This window comes from Rattus norvegicus, chromosome 3, assembly GCF_036323735.1.
Source record: "Rattus norvegicus strain BN/NHsdMcwi chromosome 3, GRCr8, whole genome shotgun sequence".
In the NCBI taxonomy this organism is placed as follows: Eukaryota; Metazoa; Chordata; class Mammalia; order Rodentia; family Muridae; genus Rattus; species Rattus norvegicus.
In genome coordinates, this window is record NC_086021.1 from 85,843,514 (window position 1) to 85,865,651 (window position 22,138).

General features: G+C 38.7%; 1 protein-coding gene across 6 annotated transcripts in view; it reads right to left on the reverse strand.

The window, feature by feature from the left end:
- The window catches only part of Nckap1 (NCK-associated protein 1), a 74,416-nt gene that overhangs the window by 19,181 nt on the left and 33,097 nt on the right, over positions 1 to 22,138 (reverse strand). For all 6 annotated transcript variants that reach the window (XM_039105741.2, XM_039105743.2, XM_039105742.2 and 3 more), the window contains 11 exons: positions 19,064 to 19,120; positions 18,129 to 18,225; positions 17,715 to 17,821; positions 15,756 to 15,888; positions 12,767 to 12,848; positions 10,863 to 10,921; positions 7,313 to 7,458; positions 5,188 to 5,320; positions 2,486 to 2,605; positions 1,683 to 1,822; positions 640 to 771 (listed from right to left, as the gene is read on the reverse strand). In XM_039105741.2, the coding sequence (XP_038961669.1) occupies positions 640 to 771; positions 1,683 to 1,822; positions 2,486 to 2,605; positions 5,188 to 5,320; positions 7,313 to 7,458; positions 10,863 to 10,921; positions 12,767 to 12,848; positions 15,756 to 15,888; positions 17,715 to 17,821; positions 18,129 to 18,225; positions 19,064 to 19,120 (1,206 nt within the window). The remainder of the gene's footprint in view (positions 1 to 639; positions 772 to 1,682; positions 1,823 to 2,485; positions 2,606 to 5,187; positions 5,321 to 7,312; positions 7,459 to 10,862; positions 10,922 to 12,766; positions 12,849 to 15,755; positions 15,889 to 17,714; positions 17,822 to 18,128; positions 18,226 to 19,063; positions 19,121 to 22,138) is intronic.

A 22,138-nucleotide genomic window follows, 5' to 3' on the forward strand; every position in this document is an offset into this window, starting at 1 on the left:
CCACAATGTTATACATACAGCAATAGAAATATTACTCATTAATGATCATAAAAACTTTGAAAATCCTTTGGCGACATTTTCAGATACTAAGATTTTCAAGATTAAAAATTATTAAGTAATAAACACTTCCTTATAGTTAACTTTCAGAAATCTAAAGTACCATTAATAGGACAGATTTTTTATTACTTAGTGCAGTATTATTCAAATAGCTGTAAATCTCTACTCAGAACTGACAGCTCTGTGCACAGGCAAAGCCTTACTATGCACTTGTTGACACTTAATGCTTAAATCTTTTCTTACTCATTTTCTGTTCTTTCTTTACTGACTACATCCTAGTGGCCTTCTGGCCTTACTCACTTACCCACCACATGTCTGAAGACAAATTAAGTTAATAAACTACTGTTTGTGTATGACAACTAAAACTTAGGAGACAGTTACTGACATTGTTCATGTCAGTGATTAGCAGTAAGTGTGGGGCAGGAACCTGCTGCCCAGGAAGTCTTAGTTCACTCTTCCGCTGCTCTTTGCAGGCACTAGTCCACCTCAGTATGTGTACTAAAAGTCAGTATTGGAAGGCATCAGATAATGAACATAAGCTCGTTAAATGATGCGATAGCAGCCGTCTGTGTGCCCTCTTACTTAGTGAATCGGATTTCCAGATGAGAAGTCAAGTACTCCCGCGGTGTGAAGGTGTGTTCCCACACTGCCATGTTTGGAACATAATTTATGGAGAAGCATAACTCCGAAAGTGCAGTGTGCAACTTATCAAGGCTAAAAAAAGTAATAAATAATAATTAGGATGATATTTCATCACAGGTAATTCCAAATCAATTTTATAAAAATTGCAAGACTCACAGAGAATATAGAATTTTATTATTTTATTTTTAAGCTGATAGTTCAAAATGTTTATATATAACTCAAGTAATGTTTAAGCAGTATCATTCGTATTTCTCTACATTCGGCTAATGACAAATATACTGAGCAACCAGAAGAGGCGCTTAGTCAGCCCTCAGCAGCAATAGCTTCCTCCTGCCGGTGTTAATCCGCTATGGGAGCTGAAGCACTGTTTATGGAACATATTCTGGTGTGTCACTAAGTGCTAAGTCCATGACCTGACAAGTTAAAAATACGCCTCAGAAAATATGAGACGGACTGGCCTTTAGCATTCTGTACGACTGTCAACTTGACAGATGGAGAGTCACCTAAGTAATGGGTGTGTATGTAAGGGTTAACAGAGGTGAGAGAGGACCTACCACAGCGGTGAGCAGTGTCATTTCACGTCACGGTGCCCCAGGGAATAGAGTGTCAGGGCGAGCTGAGCACCAACATTCCACCCCCTGCTTCCTGGCTGCAGAGCAGTCTGTCCATGGCCACAAGCTCCGGCCTCCCTGCCTCCCCTACCAGGAGGGACTGTACCCTCAAACTGAGAGCCAACATAAACTCCTCCTCCTTACATCACTTTGGTTGGGTACCTTCTCACAGCAATGGCACAATGAGTGTATGTTCAAAAATCTACATTTTAGCACTAACAGCAAATCAAACTTAAAAGATTTTTGTTGTTATGTATGTTTGGGAAGTGTTAGAAAATAAAATCTCTTTCATTCCTATCAATGTCTTAGTTCTAACACCACAAAAGGAAAGAATCACCACCAGAGCAGATACAGGAGAAGTAGAAGACTTACTTGGTCACTACCAGCCTGTTTTTCCTCATGCTCTCGACACCCGGCTTTTCCCTTTCAGGTTCCCCTTTCTTGCCAGTCTGTTTTTTTGACTTCTTATTCACTGCTTGACTGATGGTTTTGGCACAATGCTTCGGCAGTAACTGAGATTGGGTAAAGATGATGTTATACTGCTGCAGGGACTTCTCTGAACATATAAACTACTGCAGGATACCTCGGCTGGCTGGGTTGGCACAAGCAAGCAGTAGGCCAGCAGTGCAATGCAGGAGGTACTTTACCTATCTAGATCACAGGCCCTACACAGCATGGTGGAGGCAGAAACTTTAAAGTGCCAAGGGTTACTCAAAAGACAAATAAAAACATACTAGGCGATTATGGAATAAGATATACAGCAGTCAGTATAATTATGTAAATAGCCTATAAAGAAGAAACTAAATCTGTTCAGTGTCTAGTAGTACAGAGTAAATAGTACTTTTTGTTGTCAAGAGGGTCCTGAGAGTAAGGCCAGAGCTAAGGTTTTATACTGCAAGCAATCTGGGAGACAGGGGCAGGTTTTACAGACGAAGACACAGATATTTTCTTTCTTTTTTTTCCAACATAAGATTTCTCCGTGTGGGATGACTGTCTTCTTGGAACTCACTGTGTAGACCAGGTTGTCTTCAAACTCACAGAGATCTGCCTGCCTCTGCCTCCCAAGTGCTGGGATTAAAGGTGTGCTCCACCACTGCCTGGCAGAGTCATAGATGTTTTTCTGAGGTTAATTCTAACACTGAGAGAAGAAATAATTGAAAAACTTCAATTCTTACCTGGTCACTAAGAGTACACTGTTCTGTGCAAATATCAGTGATGAGGTTCCGAGCTTGTTTGGCCATCTCATCGAGGAACATATTACACAGGGAAAGGCTACGATCCCCTATATGATGGCGCTGGTGGGCAGAGGACGGAAGCAACACAGGTCACAAGAACATGAGCTCAACAAAACTACACACCATGAAATCAGGGAAAGTCCTACTCTGCTGTAGGGCTGGGGAAGTATATGGTCTTGCTTTCTCTATAACCCAAATTAAGCTCTATGTGTTCATATAAAATATTATGTGTTTTGTAACTATGAAAGAAAATTATAATTTAAAAACAATCTTCTAAAATCTCTCTTTATAAAGCATAAAGCTATGTATTTAGCCAGGCATGGTAGCACACATTTGTAATCCCAGCACTGGGAAACTGAGGCAGAAGGATCACAAGACTGAGACCCTATCTCAAAAAGGGAGATAATAAACTATACATTCCATCACTCAGATTCACCATGTCCCAAATCTACTCTTTCGATATTTAAAAATAGGGTACATGATGCATATGTGTAGATTTATGTTAGAGTTTTCTCATCTTAAATCACTTGAATGTTTACATCTAATACATAAATTCTGATGTAGTTCTGTAATAAACACACAAATACTCAAATACATCAATAAAAAAAGTATTAGAAATCAAGTTGGGAAAATAAAGGAGACATTGAACATTTCTGAAATTATCTCTTCCTTTCCTGCTTCCTGGAGATGGGAAAAGAAGACAAACAAAACTGAATACAAATTCTTTGAACTTGGTAAGAGTGGGGAGGATGTGCTTCATTTCAGGATATTATTAATATACCTGTATGTATGTATATATATTTATATCTATCTACTGTTATAATGTACAACCTATTTATTTCTACAGGAGTCAGTGTTTGTTTAGTTTTGGTGGTTTGTAGTTATTTAGTGGATTTTTGTCAATAGCTAGAATATTTTGTATATGAAGTCATAAATTTACTATATATGAGAAATTTTACAATTTCCTTCTCTGTCTTTCATATTCGTGTAACATACAGAAAGTCTCTATGTTGTTGAAATAAAAGTATAGAACAAAGAAATATCTGACTCACAAGACCATCTTTCCTAAATCTGTAAGCCTTGAATTTAATTTCAAATGACCTACAAACTGTAAGAGGAATCCAAACACTGTAGCCAGACATAATGAAATATTGGTCAATTTGTATGTGTGGGGGGAGGCAGCTTACAGGACTGGGGGTTGGGGTTGGGGGTTGGAGGAGGAGACGGAATGGACTGAACCCAGAGCCATGCACATTTAACTGGGCAAGCATTCTACCAATAAACAACATCTTCAACCTTCATTCTTTTGCCCTGTTTTTATTTTGAGACAAGCTCTCATTCTGTTGCCTAGTCTGGCCTTTAACAACCATGTAATCCTCTTGCCTCAGCCTCTGAAGTAGTGGGGATAACAGGCTTGGGCCACCAGGTTCGACTGTGTCTCTTAATGTGTCACACAAGTCTTGCTTTCAGTTCTTGAAAGCTTCCTCTGACCTCATCTCTCTCAAAGTCCTCTTCCCACAGAATACTCATAAGCTAGAGATATGCTACTTCAAATTTCTTTTCAACAGATTTTGCAGTTCTAAGAGATTAAAACTGTTACAAAAAAATACAGTATTCATTCTTTATAATCTTGCCACACTTATAAAATTTTTTTTCAAGACCAGAGAAAACATCTTTTCATTTTATTTCCTTACTAGTTGTCAAATGATAATTCCATCTGTTGGGGATACAATGTGATCCATCATGTTTTTATAGTTTTATAGTTTTCTTTTATTCTTTTATTCTGGGCCTCTGAACACCCAGAGAGCACTGTACCCTACTGTGGACTCCCAGCATCATGACATTATGATCTGCATGTACACTATAGGAAGATCCAATCACTTTACCAACTTGATTTCTGTAGTAAGAACATTAAAAACCTATTCATTTTAGCTCTTTAAAATGTTCATTGGCATTACTATTTTCTGGTCTCTCATGGTAGCTCAGGCTGGCCTTGAATTTGCAATCTTCCTGCCCCAGCCTCCTGAGTGCTGGGAACACCACCATGCCCAACTCTTTGTTAGTAACTGTGTCACCATGCACTGTAACAGATCGCTGAAACTTATCCTAAGCGAGAACTTTGCACCTTTTGATACACAGTACACTTCTGACAGACACTAGGGATCTGCAGAATTACTGATTAGTTGTCCACACCACAGCAACTGTGAGTTTATGTGTGTCTCACAAGTGTCAGCAAACCTGGGTCCTGTCTAACGTATCCATGATGTTAACAAGTCAGTAATCCATAAACCCAATTTTTCAAGTCCTTCCTTTCAGTATTACAATGAAATGTATTCAGTAAAAAATGTAATTACTGCATATGTGAATAAATCTATAACAGTAATACCAACCATATCAGTTATTTTAAAAGGTAAATGATCAATATATGTGCATATTTATGCACCTACATATATTCCTATTTGTGTCAATCATACATCTTACTGCTCACTGTGTTATCATGGATCTACTCAAGAATTTCTCTGATTCTATACAAAGATGGTTTAGGTGAGAAGAAAAATTAAGTAATTATGTCCTTATAAACATTTGGCTAGCTGCCCATGTGACTGCTTCACTACATAAGGCCTGGCACCGGCTACAGTTACCTCTTCGGGACACAGCTCATGTGTGCAGCTCATGAAGTGAGTGCAGAGCAGAGGAAAGGCGATGGAGTATCGCGACTGAGAAGGCAACTCCAAGCACTGCTGAAACATCTTCTCAAAAGCACGGCTATAAAAACTGTCAGGAGAGACAGAAAACAGTCAAACAGCTACACTCAGAGCTTACAGGCAAACAAATGATACAGCACCATGGCTGGTTGATTCTCTTAACTCAAGTGAATCTCTTAAGGGATCCCATTTATACCCTTAAGAATAGTTATTTTCCCTTCAAAGTACCTTGTGCATGTCAATAATTTATTCAGAATACTCTTTGTATGCTATCAAGACATTTTACAGGTAATATACAGTATCTATAGAATATAAGTACACAACATTCAAAACTCTGATCTTCAAACTTTCTCATGGGTTAGGGAATTATCAATTATAGGGACCACGGTTACTTTAAAGTATCACTGAGAAAAATATTACCAATTAAACAATCATGTCATTAATATTTAAAATATTAAGAAAATTAACCACATATGACAATTACAAAAACTTAAAGATTGTACAAAATGCTTTATCTCTAAGAAAGCAGGAAGATTATATTCTTTCACAACAGGAGCACTTTTAGAGCTAAAACAGAATCCAAACAAAAATGTCTCACCCTCTGTCCAGGACAGGCTTTGAGACAGTAACAGATGGTTCCAAATAACCTTAAAATTCTTGAACATTTAACATACAGCCAAAATGTAAACCCGAAAGTGAGTGGACTAGTCTGTCTCTCAGAGAGGCAGGCCTTCGTTCCTGGAGATTTCTTCTCCAGCACACGTAACACAAGCTACCCTAACAAACTGCTAAAACCAAAAGCTCTGACCACCTTCTCTGTGTGGTACCTAGACGCCATTACCACTGTCCAGCCAGGTATAACTCATTGCTTCACAAGTACCACGACGTAGTATGCTGTCCCAATTTACCCCTCTACAAGGCCAAGAAGCAAGGAACCAAACTAGTACCACACAGCTACAGAGTGAAAGTACCAGAGTCTGAACTGTGGCTTTGTTTACTGTTTATGGGTCTGACCTCACTCTGTCATTTGTTCCAACATTTATTAAATATCTACTATATTAGACAAGAGGGAAGCAACATAACCTTTCTTTAAGAAATGTTTTTGGGCTGGAGAAATGGCTCAGTGGTTAAGAGCACTGACTGCTCTTCTAGAGGTCCTGAGTTCAATTCCCAGCAACCATATGGTAACTCACAACCATCTGTAATGAGATCTAGTGCCCACTTTTGGCCTGCAGGCACAACACTGTATCGATAATGAATAATAATAAATCTTTAAGAAAGAAGTAAGTTTTCTGGAGAGGGTAATGAGAGAAAAGTGAATGCAGTGCTAAGTGTGGAGAAGCTGTGCTTAGTTACAACAGTGCAAGGAGCAGCCAGCACATCTCTGTGACACAAGTGTCTAACACTATAGGCATGAAGTTATCAGATATTAATTTCCATACTTGCTCTCTTTGATTTATCCACAACCTTTTTTTTTCTTTTTTTTTCTTTTTTCTCGGAGCTGGGGACCAAACCCAGGGCCTTGCACTTGCTAGGCAAGCGCTCTACCACTGAGCTAAATTCCCAACCCCTATCCACAACCTTTTTACACTCAGACTACATATATAAACGAGCTCTTAATGTGAGACTCCCATCTTCAAACAAAATGCAAGAAAGCTCACACCAGAACAGTTGGCTGCTCCTGGGAGTAACTAAAACCAAACATAAAAATCTCAATTTTGCAAGCTTCTTTTTCTTCCAAAGTTTTTTGTTGTTTTTGTTGTTTGTTTTTTTTAAAGACAGGGTTTCTCTGTGTAGCCTTGGCTGTCCTGGAACTCACTCAGTAGATCAGGCTGGCCTAGAACTCAGATATTCACCTACTTCTGCTTCCCAAGTACTAGGATTAAAGGTGCAAACCACCACTGCCACCCAGCTTGTTACAAAGCTTTGATAAAAGCCTATTGCTCCCTTTATGATTAGGAATATGATACTGAACTATCTTGAGGACTATCCCAACAGAAAACAATCAGGTAGTTTCATAATAAACATTTCCAGCTTAGACTTAAGGAAAATTACAACATACCAAAATATGGAGAGATCGGATGTTTCCACCAACATTTCCACCAAGGAATCGACCATCTTTGTATGGAATATTATTGTGTTCATCATCTTTCCGAGTTCTCGGTGATCTGCAAGGCTAAGTGAAGCTTTGGAGACACTAGTGTATGCCTGTAGCAGTTCAACAGCAAATAACACAAGTTAGGAATAGACTAATGACTCAAAGCTTGTTACTGTACAGAGGAAAAAAAGCCCATTGCTGACAAACATTCAAACTTGAGTACTGTATCAAAACATTGTTTTCTACAGTTGTTCACAGCAGGAGCTGGTGCACTGGCTGACAGGTGGAGTTGTTTATAGTTGATCCAAATGATCTAGTTCAATCCCTTGAACCCGCATGATGGAAGAAAAAACTGACTCCCAAGAGTCTTTTCTTGCCCTGCATATGTGTACCCTGTCTGGAAACATCTACACACATACATGAAACTGGATAATATAATAGACTAAACTAATTTGATAACTTCTACAGACACATGCAAGTAAGATAAATGGGTCATACAAAGAAAGTTGTAAGACTTAAATAAACTCTCAAGCAGTGAGAAAGAGAAACTCCATAACTAGGATATCAAATCAAAACCAGAATCCTGTCCATGAACAAGGCCGTTTAAGAAGGGCGGAGAGTGACAGGAGAGAACACAATGCTTACAGATAAGCACTGATCACAGTGAGCAGAGTTTGAGTGCAAACAGAAGAAGAGAACTGGTAAAGAAGGAGACTCAATCAGATTGTACATCACGTAAAGGACTCAAAACCTTGGGTGAACCAGGGGGCTCTGTATGGTGGCCAGTTCATACTTAAGAAAGTTGGCTGTACAAGGAAGATGGGAGGAACAGGAAGTATAGATGTAGCTAGAAAGCCACAAGAGGCAGAAGCCTATTAGAAGGCCATGCTGGCAGCACGTCAGACAACTTATGATGGCTTACTCTACAGTGAAGATTACAAGTAATTCCCTGTGGGAAATGATGTGGTGTGATGGGCAACAGAATCCCCGCTGCTGACAACAGTCCTGGCCGTTCATTAGGAGGTACTCCTTTGTGGGTCTCATTAACTCCGGTCTTTTGTTAAACATGAAAAAGGTGCACGACCCAGGCTACTCACTCCCATGGCTGCTTATTGAGGTTGCATGGATAGCAGTCTAACTTGAAAGGTGAGGGATGTTTGCATCAAAACAGTGAGAAGTATGTGTACTGTTGAGAGAATAGGAAGTTCCTCAAGCTCAAAATCTCTCAGCTGTAAAACATGCCCACTGCATACAAGGCATTCATCTCAAGGCCTTAATCTACCCTTTAGAACTTGAGGACAAGAAGAAAAGGATGCATAAATGCTGGTGTGCATGCAGGAAAAACCAAGTCACTGGTCTTTTGGAACTCCATGCCCTGTCACCCATGGAATGACAAGAAACTAAGTTATGCTTTATAAGAGATTAAAAATTAAATCTCTAATCTTACAGTGGTAAGAAGCCTTCAGGTAGATGACATTATCATTCACTATAGCAACAAGCCAGAAAATGCAGTTTTGTATGTTTTAATTTTTGTTTGCTAGGAAGGGGAAGAGAATAAGAAACAAACATCAATTTTCTGTGTAAAAATACATCAGAAAAAATAAAAAAAAAAAACAAGCATGACTGTATTTGCTTTTATTTATCTGTTTTAAAGAGGAGTTTATTGTGGCCATGCCTTTGACAAATATGTTCATTAATTGATTCTCTGAATCTAAGTAACATTGTGGAAACAGATTCAGGAGTACTGCCAACTGCAATGGCTGAAAACAACCTTCCAACATTACCGATGACAAGGCAAACATTAGTGTGCTCCCAAACCCCGCTTAAGAAGGACCGATCAGGGCTGGAGAGATGATGGCTCAGCAGTTAAGAGCACCCGACTACTCTTCCAGAGGTCCTGAGTTCAATTCCCAGCAACCACATGGTGGCTCACAACCATCTGTAAAGAGATCCGATGCCGTCTTCTGGTGTATCTGAAGACAGCTACAGTGCACTTATATATAATAAATGAATAAATCTTAAAAAAAAAAAAAGAAGGACCAATCAAACAGATGAGAAGATGAGAAGACGAGAAGACAACATTTGGAAAGGAACTGAAAATGCGTAAGTGTCTAAAGTGACAAAGAAATGTGATCCTTTGGAAAAAGACAATGACTAATAATGCATAGACAAGAATTCCAAAGAGAAAGACAAAGTGAATCATGATGTGATAAAAAACATTTAAAAAACAAAAAAACAATCTTAGAATCAAAACTGGATAAGACTCCGCAAGGGCAAAGCACACAACTGAAAATTCTCCAAAAACTAACTCTGATGGTTTTGCTCTACTGCAATGGCACATGGTGTCGGGAGAACCCGTCACCTCCCCCTGGCCACTTTGTTTACTACAAATGCTAGGGGCGCTTTCTCACTTGTAATGACGCAATTAACAGTCACACTTGTGGTATCTCTTAATTCAGTCCTTTTAAAAAGCAACAGAAAGTCCATGTATTGACTGATTGACACATTTACTATTTATTTAATATGCATGGGGATTTACCGACACATGTCTACGCACTATTTGTAGGCACAGTGAGTGTTCAGAGGCAGAGGAGGGCAGCACATGCCCTGGACCCGAGTTACAGACAGCTGTGAGCCTCCGCGTGGATGCTGGGAATCAAAGTAGGTTTTCTGGAAGAATCAATGTTCTTATCTACTGAGCCCTCTCTCCAGACTGTCTTTCGGACTTTCAACTGCTTTTTACTTTTTATATTTTGTAAACCTTGTCTTCATAGTTAGATTATAAAACTCTCAAACAGGTAACTCCTCCTTCTTTTTACTTAACAAGAAAGAGAGTCAACTACTGTTTATAGTATACACAAAGATAATTAGGATTTTTTTTTTTTTTTTAGATTTACTTATTTTATTTATATGAGCACACTGTGGCTGTCTTCAGACACACCAGAAGAGGGCATCGGATCCCATTACAGATGGTTGTGAGCCACCATGTGGTTGCTGGAAATTGAACTCAGGACCTCTGGAAGAGCAGTCAGTGCTTTTAACTCCTGAGCCATCTCCAGCCCCCAGTTGCTTATTAAATAAAGTTTTATTGAAATATATCATAACTTTGTTTGCATATTGTCTGCAGCTGCTCTGGTATTATAATGGATGTACAATTTATACTAAGCACTGCATAGCACACAAGTACAAGTTTTTACCAAATGACTTTTTTTGTTAGTTCATAGCTATAGTATAAATATGCTTTATGAAAAAAACTTTGTGCTTTCAAATTAAATTTACATATACAAGTCAGGTAATCAAGAGAACTAGGGATATAAATTTATGGATATTATAAAACCAACCTATTTTATTAAAAACTTATATTGGTTTGTTAGAAATATAGAGGTTTAATAATTTAGAAAACATTTCATGTGGTTCAGTACATAAGACATTTTTTCAGTACGCTAATTCATAAAGTTATAAAACTATAATGTATTCAAACAAAACAAAACACCACAAATCAAGTTATCCTTACCTGTAACCTAAACCAATCTAATCTCATTCCTCTGAAATCAAACACTTCCCCATCTTCAACTGCAATAACAGAAAAAAGAGGGGCAAAACAAATGAATGATTTTACAATTCACTAATTATATTTTATACTTTAAGAGCTAAGATAGCTGGTATAGTAGTATAGGCCTTTAATTCCAGCAAGTAGGAGGCAGATGCAGGCAGAATTCTTTGAATTTGAGGCTAGCCTGGTCTACACAGTAAGTTCCAGGACAGCCAGAGCTACCTAGTGAGATCCCATCTTAAAAACAACAAACCCAAAATAAACACAGTAAAAAGAGATAAGACAATTCAATTTCTGGGTATATAACTGAAAAGAAAAAAGGTGTTATTTACCAACCCATTGTCATACCAGAGTAGTTCAAATTACCCCGAACAGAAAGCAACTTACATGCTTGCTAAAAATAAATAATTTAATAAAATGTCACAATAATTACAGAAGAAAAAAAAGCCTTAAATAGGAAGAAAATTCTACCTATGGCTGAACACTGATGGCATTATGTTCAATGAGCCAGAGCCAGAACAGTGGCTCATGCCTAAATCTAGTATAGTCCTGTAATTTAGAAATAAAAGTTTGGGTTAATTGATCAGGTGGGGTGTGAGGTAGGATTTTGTAAAGAGTTGGAGGACAAAGAGACCTCCCCTCAGAAAAGGGGAAAAAAAAAAAAGCATTCGCTCACAGTCACAAAGATACAACTACACACCCCCATTAATAAGTGTTTTCAAGCAAATTTACAAAAACACTATGTAGACTGATGTTGCCATAGGTTGTAGGAGTGGAAAATGAAGTTTAAGCACCAAAGTTCCAATCTTCATAAACAGAAAATCTCTGGAGACTGGTGCTTAGATACTGAATGTACTTAACTGAGTAACACATTGAAAATTAGTTAGGATGGCTTGTGTAAAGCGAACTTTCTAAGTGAAAACATAAAAGCAACAAAATTTAATGTAAGAGCTAAGCCTGGAAAGTAGGCAGCTGTGCCAAGAGACATCAGCTTCCTTTGAAGAGTTCTGAGTCTTATGTGCTTACAGTGACAACATAGGACAGCAGTGCAGACAGAATGCTAGAATGCACAATGCCACACAAACAAAGCGTCACTACATGCTGTAGCAGACTCCTTACTATATACTACGCATAAAGCTTGACAGACCTAAAATATATGCTGGTCAACCTGATCTTTTCAGGGTTTTTGTCATCTTTTTATAAAGAATACAAACTACAAAGCTTCAAACAACGGTCAGCTTGTGTGGGCACAACACTGATTCTGAGCTGGCACACCTAACTTCAATAACTGTCCTGACTTACAAACAATTGAAAGGTTAACTCTCAGACTCCTTAGGGATACCTATAGTTTCCAAATCTGACAAACAAAGGCAGGAACTTGTTTGAGTGCTGTGGATTAAACAGGACAGTGTATATAAAATGACAGGTACAAACTGCAAACTATTATTATTTAGCTATCTGATCAGGGACAAGTTGGCCTGCTTCAGCTTCCCCAGTGCTGGCACTCGAGGTTCCAGCACTTCTGGCTGCAGATCAACATGCCATTTAGTACTAAGAGCACACTGCTGTCACAGGTGGGCAGAGCCACGCCAGTGTCAGCACTCCTGCTTCACCTTTTTGTCAGAAGACTCGTCTTTTTCTCCTAAGTAATAAATATTATAAAATAACTCTTACACATTTTTATGAACACCATCTGAAACCCACTTTGGAATCTTTCTTCTGACAGAAGTAAACTAAGTCAAAGGTAAAAGATACAATATAACCAAAAATGAAAGAAAACGATTTTATAAAATTTAACTGTTAAAATTCTCTTTTTAATAGTCCAACTTGAAGCTTAACTGGAAGACAGCAGCATGCTTTCTTACCTTGTTTCACACTTAGGGAAGTCATGGTGTTAACAAAGGAGGACATGATGATTGATTCATCTTCAGGGCAAACAGAGAGATTCTGAGAACAAAAAAGTAACGTGAAAGCCATCTAGTCAGACAGTTGACAGATCTGTTGGTACATGGACTCTTATGATGATAAACTCATATGTCAATACTGCAGAATTATTTTTCAGGAAGAGAAAGGAATTAATGCTGATCTGTACCAAAAATAAATCTCAACAACATTATGCTAACAGAAAGAAATAAAACGAAAAGATTATAAAGTATGATTCCATATGCATGAGAAAAGTTTCGGAAGCTAAAACTGTAGTGACGAGACATCATTGTTATAAAGAGCTATGAGAAACCTACCATGAAGATGCACAGAAAGATGCTGGAAATGTTCTGTGTCAAATGTGGTGTGGTACATGAATATGCACTGCATCAAAACTGGGGAACACAGATTATTTTAAGTATATATGTTTTTAAAAAAAGTCTCAAAAACAGGACAAAAAAAAAAAAGAACAACAACAACAAAAAAAAAACCCCAAAAACAAAAAACAAGCAAACAAAAAGAGAACAAAAACCACACAACAACAACAACAAAAACCCCAAAGAGACAAAAAACCCAAGCCAAGCTTTCAAGTGTGACTAAGCATGTTCAATATGGTAGGGCTACAATAAACCAGTAAAATTCCCAAACAAAACTCTTTCTAACTAGTTAAGAGAATGAACAGCAGGGACCTGGGATGTCACTCAGCAGAGCTCTGGACGGGCAGGTCACAGGCCCTTAGTCCAACCACAGCACTTCAAAAGAGTTTAAAAAAATCTGAATCTAAAGTGGACATTAAACACAAAAAAGCACATATGTGGCTGGAGCTGGCTCCACGGTGACATGGTGACAGCACTGGCTGCTCTTCAGGGATAGGAACCCTAGCATCCACATGGTGGTGCTCGACTGTCTGTAACTCAGGTTCAGGGCCATCCAATGGCCTCTTCTAGCAGCCATGGATACTTGAGTACATTTAATGTACTTAATGGACACAGTACACTGACAAGCATGTAACCGAAACACCCTTACAAAGGATAAAAAAAGCATGTTTTTTTAAAAGTTACGAAAATTAAATAAAGGTAGATGCTTAGCTCATAAACAATGTATATAAAGTATAGTTTGAAAACACTAAGCCTTACATAGCAACATGTGTGTACTTATCTTTGAACTATGCACTAAATAATGGTCAAAATGTTCAATTTTGTTCTTTAAACAAAAATACAATATAAAAGTTACATTTATAACAAGACACTTAATTAACAGGTTTGTAATCTTCCTTTTATATTTACACCTTAGCAGTCAGTTAAACCCACCATGACTGTATCCAAAAAGAAGAGGGAAATAAAACTGCCTTTCCTATTAAGATTTACATTTGAACACTGGCTGTTCCTTATGAGATGCCAACCAGTTTATATTAACTCTTTTTCTTCAACAGCGACTATTTTATCTACCCTCAGAGCTATATCAACTTACTAAGTTATATTATCATTGGGGACAGCAACTTTATTATTCTTGCTATTGCTACTAATCTTACTATAGGCCCAAGAGAAATGCTAGGAATTTTCTTAGTATTAGTACACTCTATTTTATATTCGCACTCCAGTACATTTTAAGTGGCTTGAACATTTTAGTAATACATCAAAAATTAGCTAAAGTTTCTTAGTAAATATCCAAAGAGCTACAACATAGTTTCAAAAATTACATGAAACCAGGAAGTTTGAGCTTGTTTCAAAATTATACACTATATAAATACATAATTGCGGTGTCCTGGTCCTTTTTAATGACCACTTTTAATAATATTTTTTAAAAGGTGCCCAAGCGCCATCTAGTGGAGAAAATAAGTAATATCCAGGAAAACCATCGCTTTTTTTATTTTAAAAAAGATTTATTTATTTATGTATTATATAAGTACATTGTAGCTGTCTTTAGACACACCAGAAGAGGGCATCAGATCCCATTACAGATGGTTGTGAGCCACCATGTGGTTGCTGGGAAATGAACTCAGGACCTCTGGAAGAGCAGTCAGTGCTCTTAACCACTGAGCCATCTGTCCAGCCTGTTTTTTGTTTTTAAAGAGAATTTTACTACTCTATTATAGGTATTGTTCATTAGTTTATAGTAGTTTTAGGCACCTATGAGTTTATAGGGTAAGACAAAATAAAAAACATTTTCATTATAGTTTACCTGCAATAAAACTAAAGAAAATTTGTGTTACAGTGAAAAAGACAAAATTACAGAAAATTTTTTTTAGAAAGAAGCAAACATTAAAAACCAAAGAGGAAAATCCCAAATAAAAATAGAATTAGGACACTTGAATTAAGATTCAGATGGGATTCTGCATTTGCTGACCATCTTGTAATAGGTTATTCAGTGTAATGATCACCCATCAGACTGCCTGCCATCGTTATCCAGCCACTGTCCAGCTCTGGCTTTCATCAGCATTCACCTAGCAAACTGCAACAATTCCTGGTCTTCCCGGCCTATCTTCTCCTTGGCCTGCAGCAGTGCTCGGTCATCCACACCAGGGTAGCATGGCCTTTCCAAGTCCTGACTTACGACCGGGCTCTTTTGCAAGGCCCTTAAGAATCTGGTTAGCACATACGCCTACCCTGGGAATCAGTAACTGTTGTCTTTATCATGGTGGCTCTCAAGCTGTACAAACTCATGTGAAATACTAGCAATAAGTGTCCATATCTTCACTGTACAGGGATCTCTTGACAGATGTGACCACGGCTTACTTCTTTTTTTTTTTTTTTTTTCCAGAGCTGAGGACCGAACCCAGGGCCTTGTGCTTGCTAGGCAAGTGCTCTACCACTGAGCTAAATCCCCAACCCCCCACGGCTTACTTCTATTTGCATCATTGGTACATGATTGCAGTTTATAAGTCAGTTATGACAGGCAGTAAGCGAGGACTAACGACCGGAGACCTCTCACCTGCACAAGCTCGTTAAGGACAACAGCATCGAAGCCGGAGAGGTACTGCACGTAGTACCTCTGCATGACAGGCCCGTACTTCCTGACATGTGCTCTGAGCTCCTCCATGTAAAAGATCAGCTCAGCAATGTGCCTTTGTGAAAAGTCCAAACAAACATGTCAGACAGTAAGTTCACTGTTGCAGTGAGAATTTTGGTTTCTTTAAAAAAACAGAGAAAGAAAACATTTATAGGAGGAGCTATGGAGACAAAGTTTGGAATAGGGACTGAAGGAAAGGCCATCTATAGACTCCCCATCTGGGGATCCAGCTCATATACATACAACCATCAAACCCAGACCATACTGCTGATGCCAAGAAGTTCGTGCTGACAGGAGCCTGATATAGCTGTCTCCTGAGAGGCTCTGCCAGAGCATGACAAATACAGAGGCAGATGTTAGCAGTAAACCATTGAATTGAGAACAGGGTCCCCATTGGAGGAGTTAGGGGAAGGACTGAAGGAGTTGAGGGGTTTGCAACCCCATAAGAACAATACCAAACAACCACAGCTCCCAGGGACTAAACCACCATCCAGAGAGTACACATGGACAGACCATAGCTCCAGCTGCATATGTAGCAGAGGACGGCCTTATTGGGCACCAATGGGAGGAGAAGCCCTTGGTCCTGTGAAGGCTTGACGCACCCCCCCCACCAGTGTAGGGGAATGTCATGTCGGGGAGGTGGGAAGGCATGGGTAGATGGATGGGGGAACACCCTCATAGAAGGGGAAGGTGGGATGGGATAGCAGGTTTATAAACAGGAAACCAGGAAAGGGAATAACATCTGAAATGTAAATAAATTTTTTTTAAAAATCCAATAAAAAAGACATGATAAAAAAATGGAGGAAACCCTCGTAAAGAAGAGAAAGAAGAAGAAGGAAAAGAAGGAAGAGGAAGAGGGGGAGGAGGGGGGGAAAGAGGAGGAAGAAGAGGGGGGAAGAGGGGGGGGGAAGAAAAGAAGAAATTAGATATCCTGACAGAAAATATCAAATTTGTGTCAAGCAACTCAGCACCCCAATCAGCAGGAAGTACTGTAACGATGTGGCCCCCTTTTGCTTCTATCCTTTTCTCTCTCCTACCTAGTGTTAAGGGGTTGAAAAGGTGGGGAAAATGTAGAGAAGAGTAGAAGAACAAGGAGCCCATAAAGTAGTCAAAGACAGCTACATACACTATTGTCACAGAAAATACTAAATGTTTTTGGCATTATTTCTAGAACTTTTCCCCTAAGAAAGGCCATTAATTTTTTTTTCTTTCTTCTTTTTTTTTTCTTTTTTTCTTTTTTTCGGAGCTGGGGACCGAACCCAGGGCCTTGCGCTCGCTAGGCAAGTGCTCTACCACTGAGCTAAATCCCCAACCCCAAGAAAGGCCATTAATTTTTAATGTCAATTACTTCCTTTAAAAATTCTTTTATATCAACAAAATAATAGGAAGAAAAATGTGGAATATTTATATGAAAGTACGATTTTCACTTTTCATATACATATATTTTTTAAAAATTGGCCAAAGAATATTAATAAATAAGATTTTCAGTTTGTGCTTCTTTTCTAGTTTCAAGTATCTAACTCTGAATAAGAAACTAGGAACTAAATAAAGATATTTCAAATGATACATTGATGCAACAAACCATTAATGATTTTTATTTAGTGTTTTGTGTAGAATAGTTTTGGAGACCAAATGCATAGGAAATATTGGGCAGGGCCAAAGAATAACTTTCTGATCACTACTATAGTAGAAATATTGAGTCTTAGAACTTCCGCATTCTAGTTTACATCAATGTTATATCTCCAACATGTATTCTATTACAAATACAAAGGACCCAAAAGAGTTTTTAAAAACATCTTTGCTGTAATATAAGTCCTCAGACTCATGACCCATCAATCAAAATAAGCAGGAAATAGATGTTCTCTAATGTGATAGACTTACTTATCTATAAAGTCATCTGCACTCTTCTTTGGCATGTTGTCTGCATGACGGAGTAGCCAGATAATTTCATCACGGGCAAAAGATAATGCCATGAAAACAAAAAGTGCCTATGGAAAAACAAATGAACAGAACTGCTACTCAACAACTGAAAACCACATTTGCTCATAGTCTTGCTCTAAGTGAAAGTCCTGGACAAGGAATAACAATGATCTAAAAGAGCCGGTCAGCACAGGACAGAGCACACAGCAGTATGCGCATAAAGATGAGCACAGAGGTCAGAAATAAGGCAAAGACAGAAGTGTGGTGCTGAGCCTTAAGCCAGCAAATCCACTCCTGCCTCACACTTTAGTCAAATTTCATACAGAAAAACATGCTTTTTACAGGGTGGGTAGGGTACAATTATCAATCAGTCACCTTGGGACCAAGCAGGCCAGGCTGATCCGAGAGGACAGTTGCCAGTTCTTTCAGTGCAGACCGTAAAAACTTGCGTCTCTCTCTGTGCATTGAGCCACTGTAAGGAAAGATAGCAGCATGTCACCTGTGCGTCACTCAGGTAGACAATGCAGGTGCAGCGAATGAGCAGACAGAGAATGAGCATTTACAGTTTGTGATTTGCTGTCCTCATCTATGGAATAGCGCTTGTCTTTTCTCTGCCTTGAAGACACTGACGGCTTAGGCAGTATCACCACTTCCTCTTATCTAAGATCATGGAAGAATAATCATCCATGTAACAAATGAAGATATATTGAATTATTTCATGAGAAAACTGGTAAGTTGGTTACAGGTCTTAAAACACTAATTTTTTATATATTCACTGATTTAAGAATATAAAATTGGAGAAAGATGTGGAGCTAACATACTTTAGAAAGAACACTGTGTTCCCCCATTGTCTGCCTCGCTGTAACTATGTACCAATGTTCATGAGGTTGTCCAACAGTCAGCGCACCTTGCAAAGCGCTGCTTTGGGGAACACAAAGGCAGGAGGAGCTAACAGCCAGGACCCCCAGAGACAGCTAAGCTAATAACAGAGCCTGCCTTCAATGCAGACCATCTGAGCTTGATCCCCAGAACCCACACGGTGGACGGAGAGAACCAGCTTCCTCAAGATTTCCTCTGAGCACAACATAAGCACTGTGGTGTAAGCAGAGGCACACACATCCATGCCTACTCTAACTACACACACATAAACTAAAAGTCCTTTCAACGGACTAAGACCACTGAAAGCCTCGAAGACCTACACTACTTACAAACTACTAGCTACAGAGGTTAGACACTTTTCCACATCACTGACCTGTCCCCACACAACAAAGTAACGTTTTAGGAAGTTCTTCACAAATGGAGCTACTCACGCGTGGGATACAGCCGCCTCCTTACATTCTCTTATGTCGTTAATCCGTTTATTATAGCTGTGTGCAAGAGAAAAAGAGCTTGTCAATCTTAATTTGAAAAGAAAGACAAAGGCACTGAGTGAGATACTAAAAGTCATTTAGAAATCCTCATTTCAACAATAACAATGGTGACAAACGAAATGATAGGCGGTCTATCTAAAATGTATTTTCTAGTACTTCAGATACTCAACTCAAATCTTCCTAGAAAAATATTATTAGTTACAGCAAATCCAAAAATAAAATGAAACTTCATGATGCAAACTTTAATTGAATTTTATTATTTTCTTAAGCCTTAGATATGAAAATTTCCTTCTGATACAATTAAGTCATTTTCAAGCATTTAAAGTATTAAAAATAGAGTGCTTCTGACACTAGCAAGGTCACTCATGAGCACAGATAAATTCTAAAAGGATACACATGAAAATTCAATAGCACAGCTGCAAACGAAGGGTTCTGTGGTACAGAGAGCTAAGGCAGGAAAACACTGAGATTGCTTTAACTGTTTTTAAAGAGAGAGAACTGTGGTTTATTCTTACATACTGTATGTATGTATATAGTTGTACAAACACATCTCTACATACATATCTGTATCTATCTGTGTGTGCATATATATATATGTACATACATACAGATACATAAGCACCTTCTAATAAAAACTACAAGAAACAGAACTCCAATATTAACTAACTAGTTCAGATGTACCACTAAAATAAACATATCAATAAATAATAAATGTCATGGATATTGATGATAATACTGAACATTCATAACAGGGAAAAGAAACACATCCCTGACAACCTAGCTGATTTACATCAAAATGAATCCCAATTTCTATATTTAAGATTCATTTTTTTTCTTTGAGAAACTGTCTAAAAACGTGTAATATGGGCCCTTGCAATTAATACACTTTCAGTCATAACTTGACTGTGACTTGACTTCTTTTTTAATGTGACTGATAACCCAAAAGAGAAAAAGAAAGGAAGGAACTAAGCAGGGTGGGGGGGGGGGGGCAACTTAGGACCAGGCAATGTCTCAGCAATTCAGAGTAACTGCCATTCTTGCAGAGAATTGGGCTTGGTTTCCAGCATCCACAGGGCAGCTTACAACTAAACAACCATCTGTGACTCTAGTTCCAGACAGTCCAGTACCCTCTTCTGGCTTCCTTAGGCACAAGCATGTACATAGTGCAGACACACATGCATGCAAAACACTAATTCACATAAAATAAAAATAAATACAACTGTTAAAAATACCTAACAGGGTAAAGATAACTCATTTTGTGGTGTCACTAGACTTATCACACATAAGTTCACTAAATACAAACACATTAACTGGTTATGGTGGTTGAATAAGTTTGGCCCCCAGAGATTCAAGTGTTTTAATGCTTGGCTACAGCGAGTGGCACTATAGGAAGTGCGGCCTTATTGGAGTGGGTGTGGCCTTGTTGAAAGAAGTGGGTCACTATGTAGGTGGGCTTTAAGGCTTCCTGTCCTCAGTATGGAATTCCAGAGACCCTCTTCCTGGCTGTCTGCTGAAGACAGTCTCCTTCTGGCTGCCTTTAGATCAAGATGTAGAACTCTCAGCTCCTCCAGGACTATTGTCTGCTTGCACACTGCCATGCTTCCCACCATGACAATGGACTGAACCGCAGACACTGTAAGCCAGCCCCAAGGAAACATTTTGCTTTATAAAAGCTGTCTTGGTCATAGTATCTCTTCACAACAATGAAAAGCCTAACTAATACAGTGGTTAAAGATTATAGTAAAGTATTTGAGTGACTCTATAAAGTAGTGACTAACATATTAAGGCATAATACAAACTTTATCATTTGTAATTCCAACAAAGTTCAAGCAGAAAGGCAGCTTGGCCCTGTTTTTCTTATGACGAATATGATGACAGAAGTGAGAACCGTGGTTGCTTAGGAGTAACAAAGCAGTGAGAATGGCAGTGGTGGCTAAGGCACTCAAGGCTGAATTGTGAAGACAGAGGCGTCCTACACCCTGATCTAGATGATGATCCCTCAAAAGCATTCACAGACAAGGTCACGGAGCCATATCCCTAAGACTTAATTTTTCTGTTTGGAAATGTAAACAATAAAGTGTCCAGGGTAAAAAGAACAAGCTACTTTATTTTTTCCAAAACAATAGTGATGCCAGAGAACCTGTGTTCAGTTTGCATCTCAAGGTAATTCAGTGACCACTGGGATATATACTGGCTCAAACTGTTAGTGCTACACACAGTTTTCATTTCTCTTCTTTTGTTTTTTTTTAGACAGGGATTCACTGTGTCCCCTGGCTGTCCTGGAACTTCCTCTGTAGGCCAGGCTGGCCTTGAACTCAGAGATTCACCCCCTTCTACCTCCTGAGTGCTGGGACTAAATGGGTGCACCACCACTGCCCAACCACATCATTATTTTTTAGCAACAAATTAACATCTTTGTCTCAACTTCATGAAATACTAAATTGGACAGGAAATACATACAACGTTCACTTTCCTTTGGAAGTTATTACATCCAGCAAACGCAGCTAAACTGATGAAATCCCAGGGTATGTTATCCACTCTTCATTGCAAAAGACCCCATGATTGCTCTTACATGGGAACTCAATGTGGCCTTTCATACAGGGGCTCAAGAGAAAGGTCATTAAAGATGGCAACAACAGAACCGTCACAAATCGGAGACATATTTGCTTGCAGAGAGCAAGTGACTGAGTCTTTTGGGTGTAATCTGCTATCAAGAACGTGATCCCTAAGTGCTGTGACCAGGCTTCTCCAATTGTTAGGCATGACTTAATGACATTTTTGATTGCTTCAAATACTTTTATAAATCCACTCTGTTCTCTTTGGGGAGGAGGGAGAGAGACAAGGTTTCTCTGTGTAGTCCTGCCTGACTTGGAATCTACTTTGTAGATCAAGCTAGCCTCAAAGTCAGAGACATGCTTGCCTCTGTCCCCGAGTGGGATTAAAGGCAAAACCCACCACACTAGGCAGTGCACTCTATATTTTGCATTTAGTAATATTTATTTATAAAATTAAGTA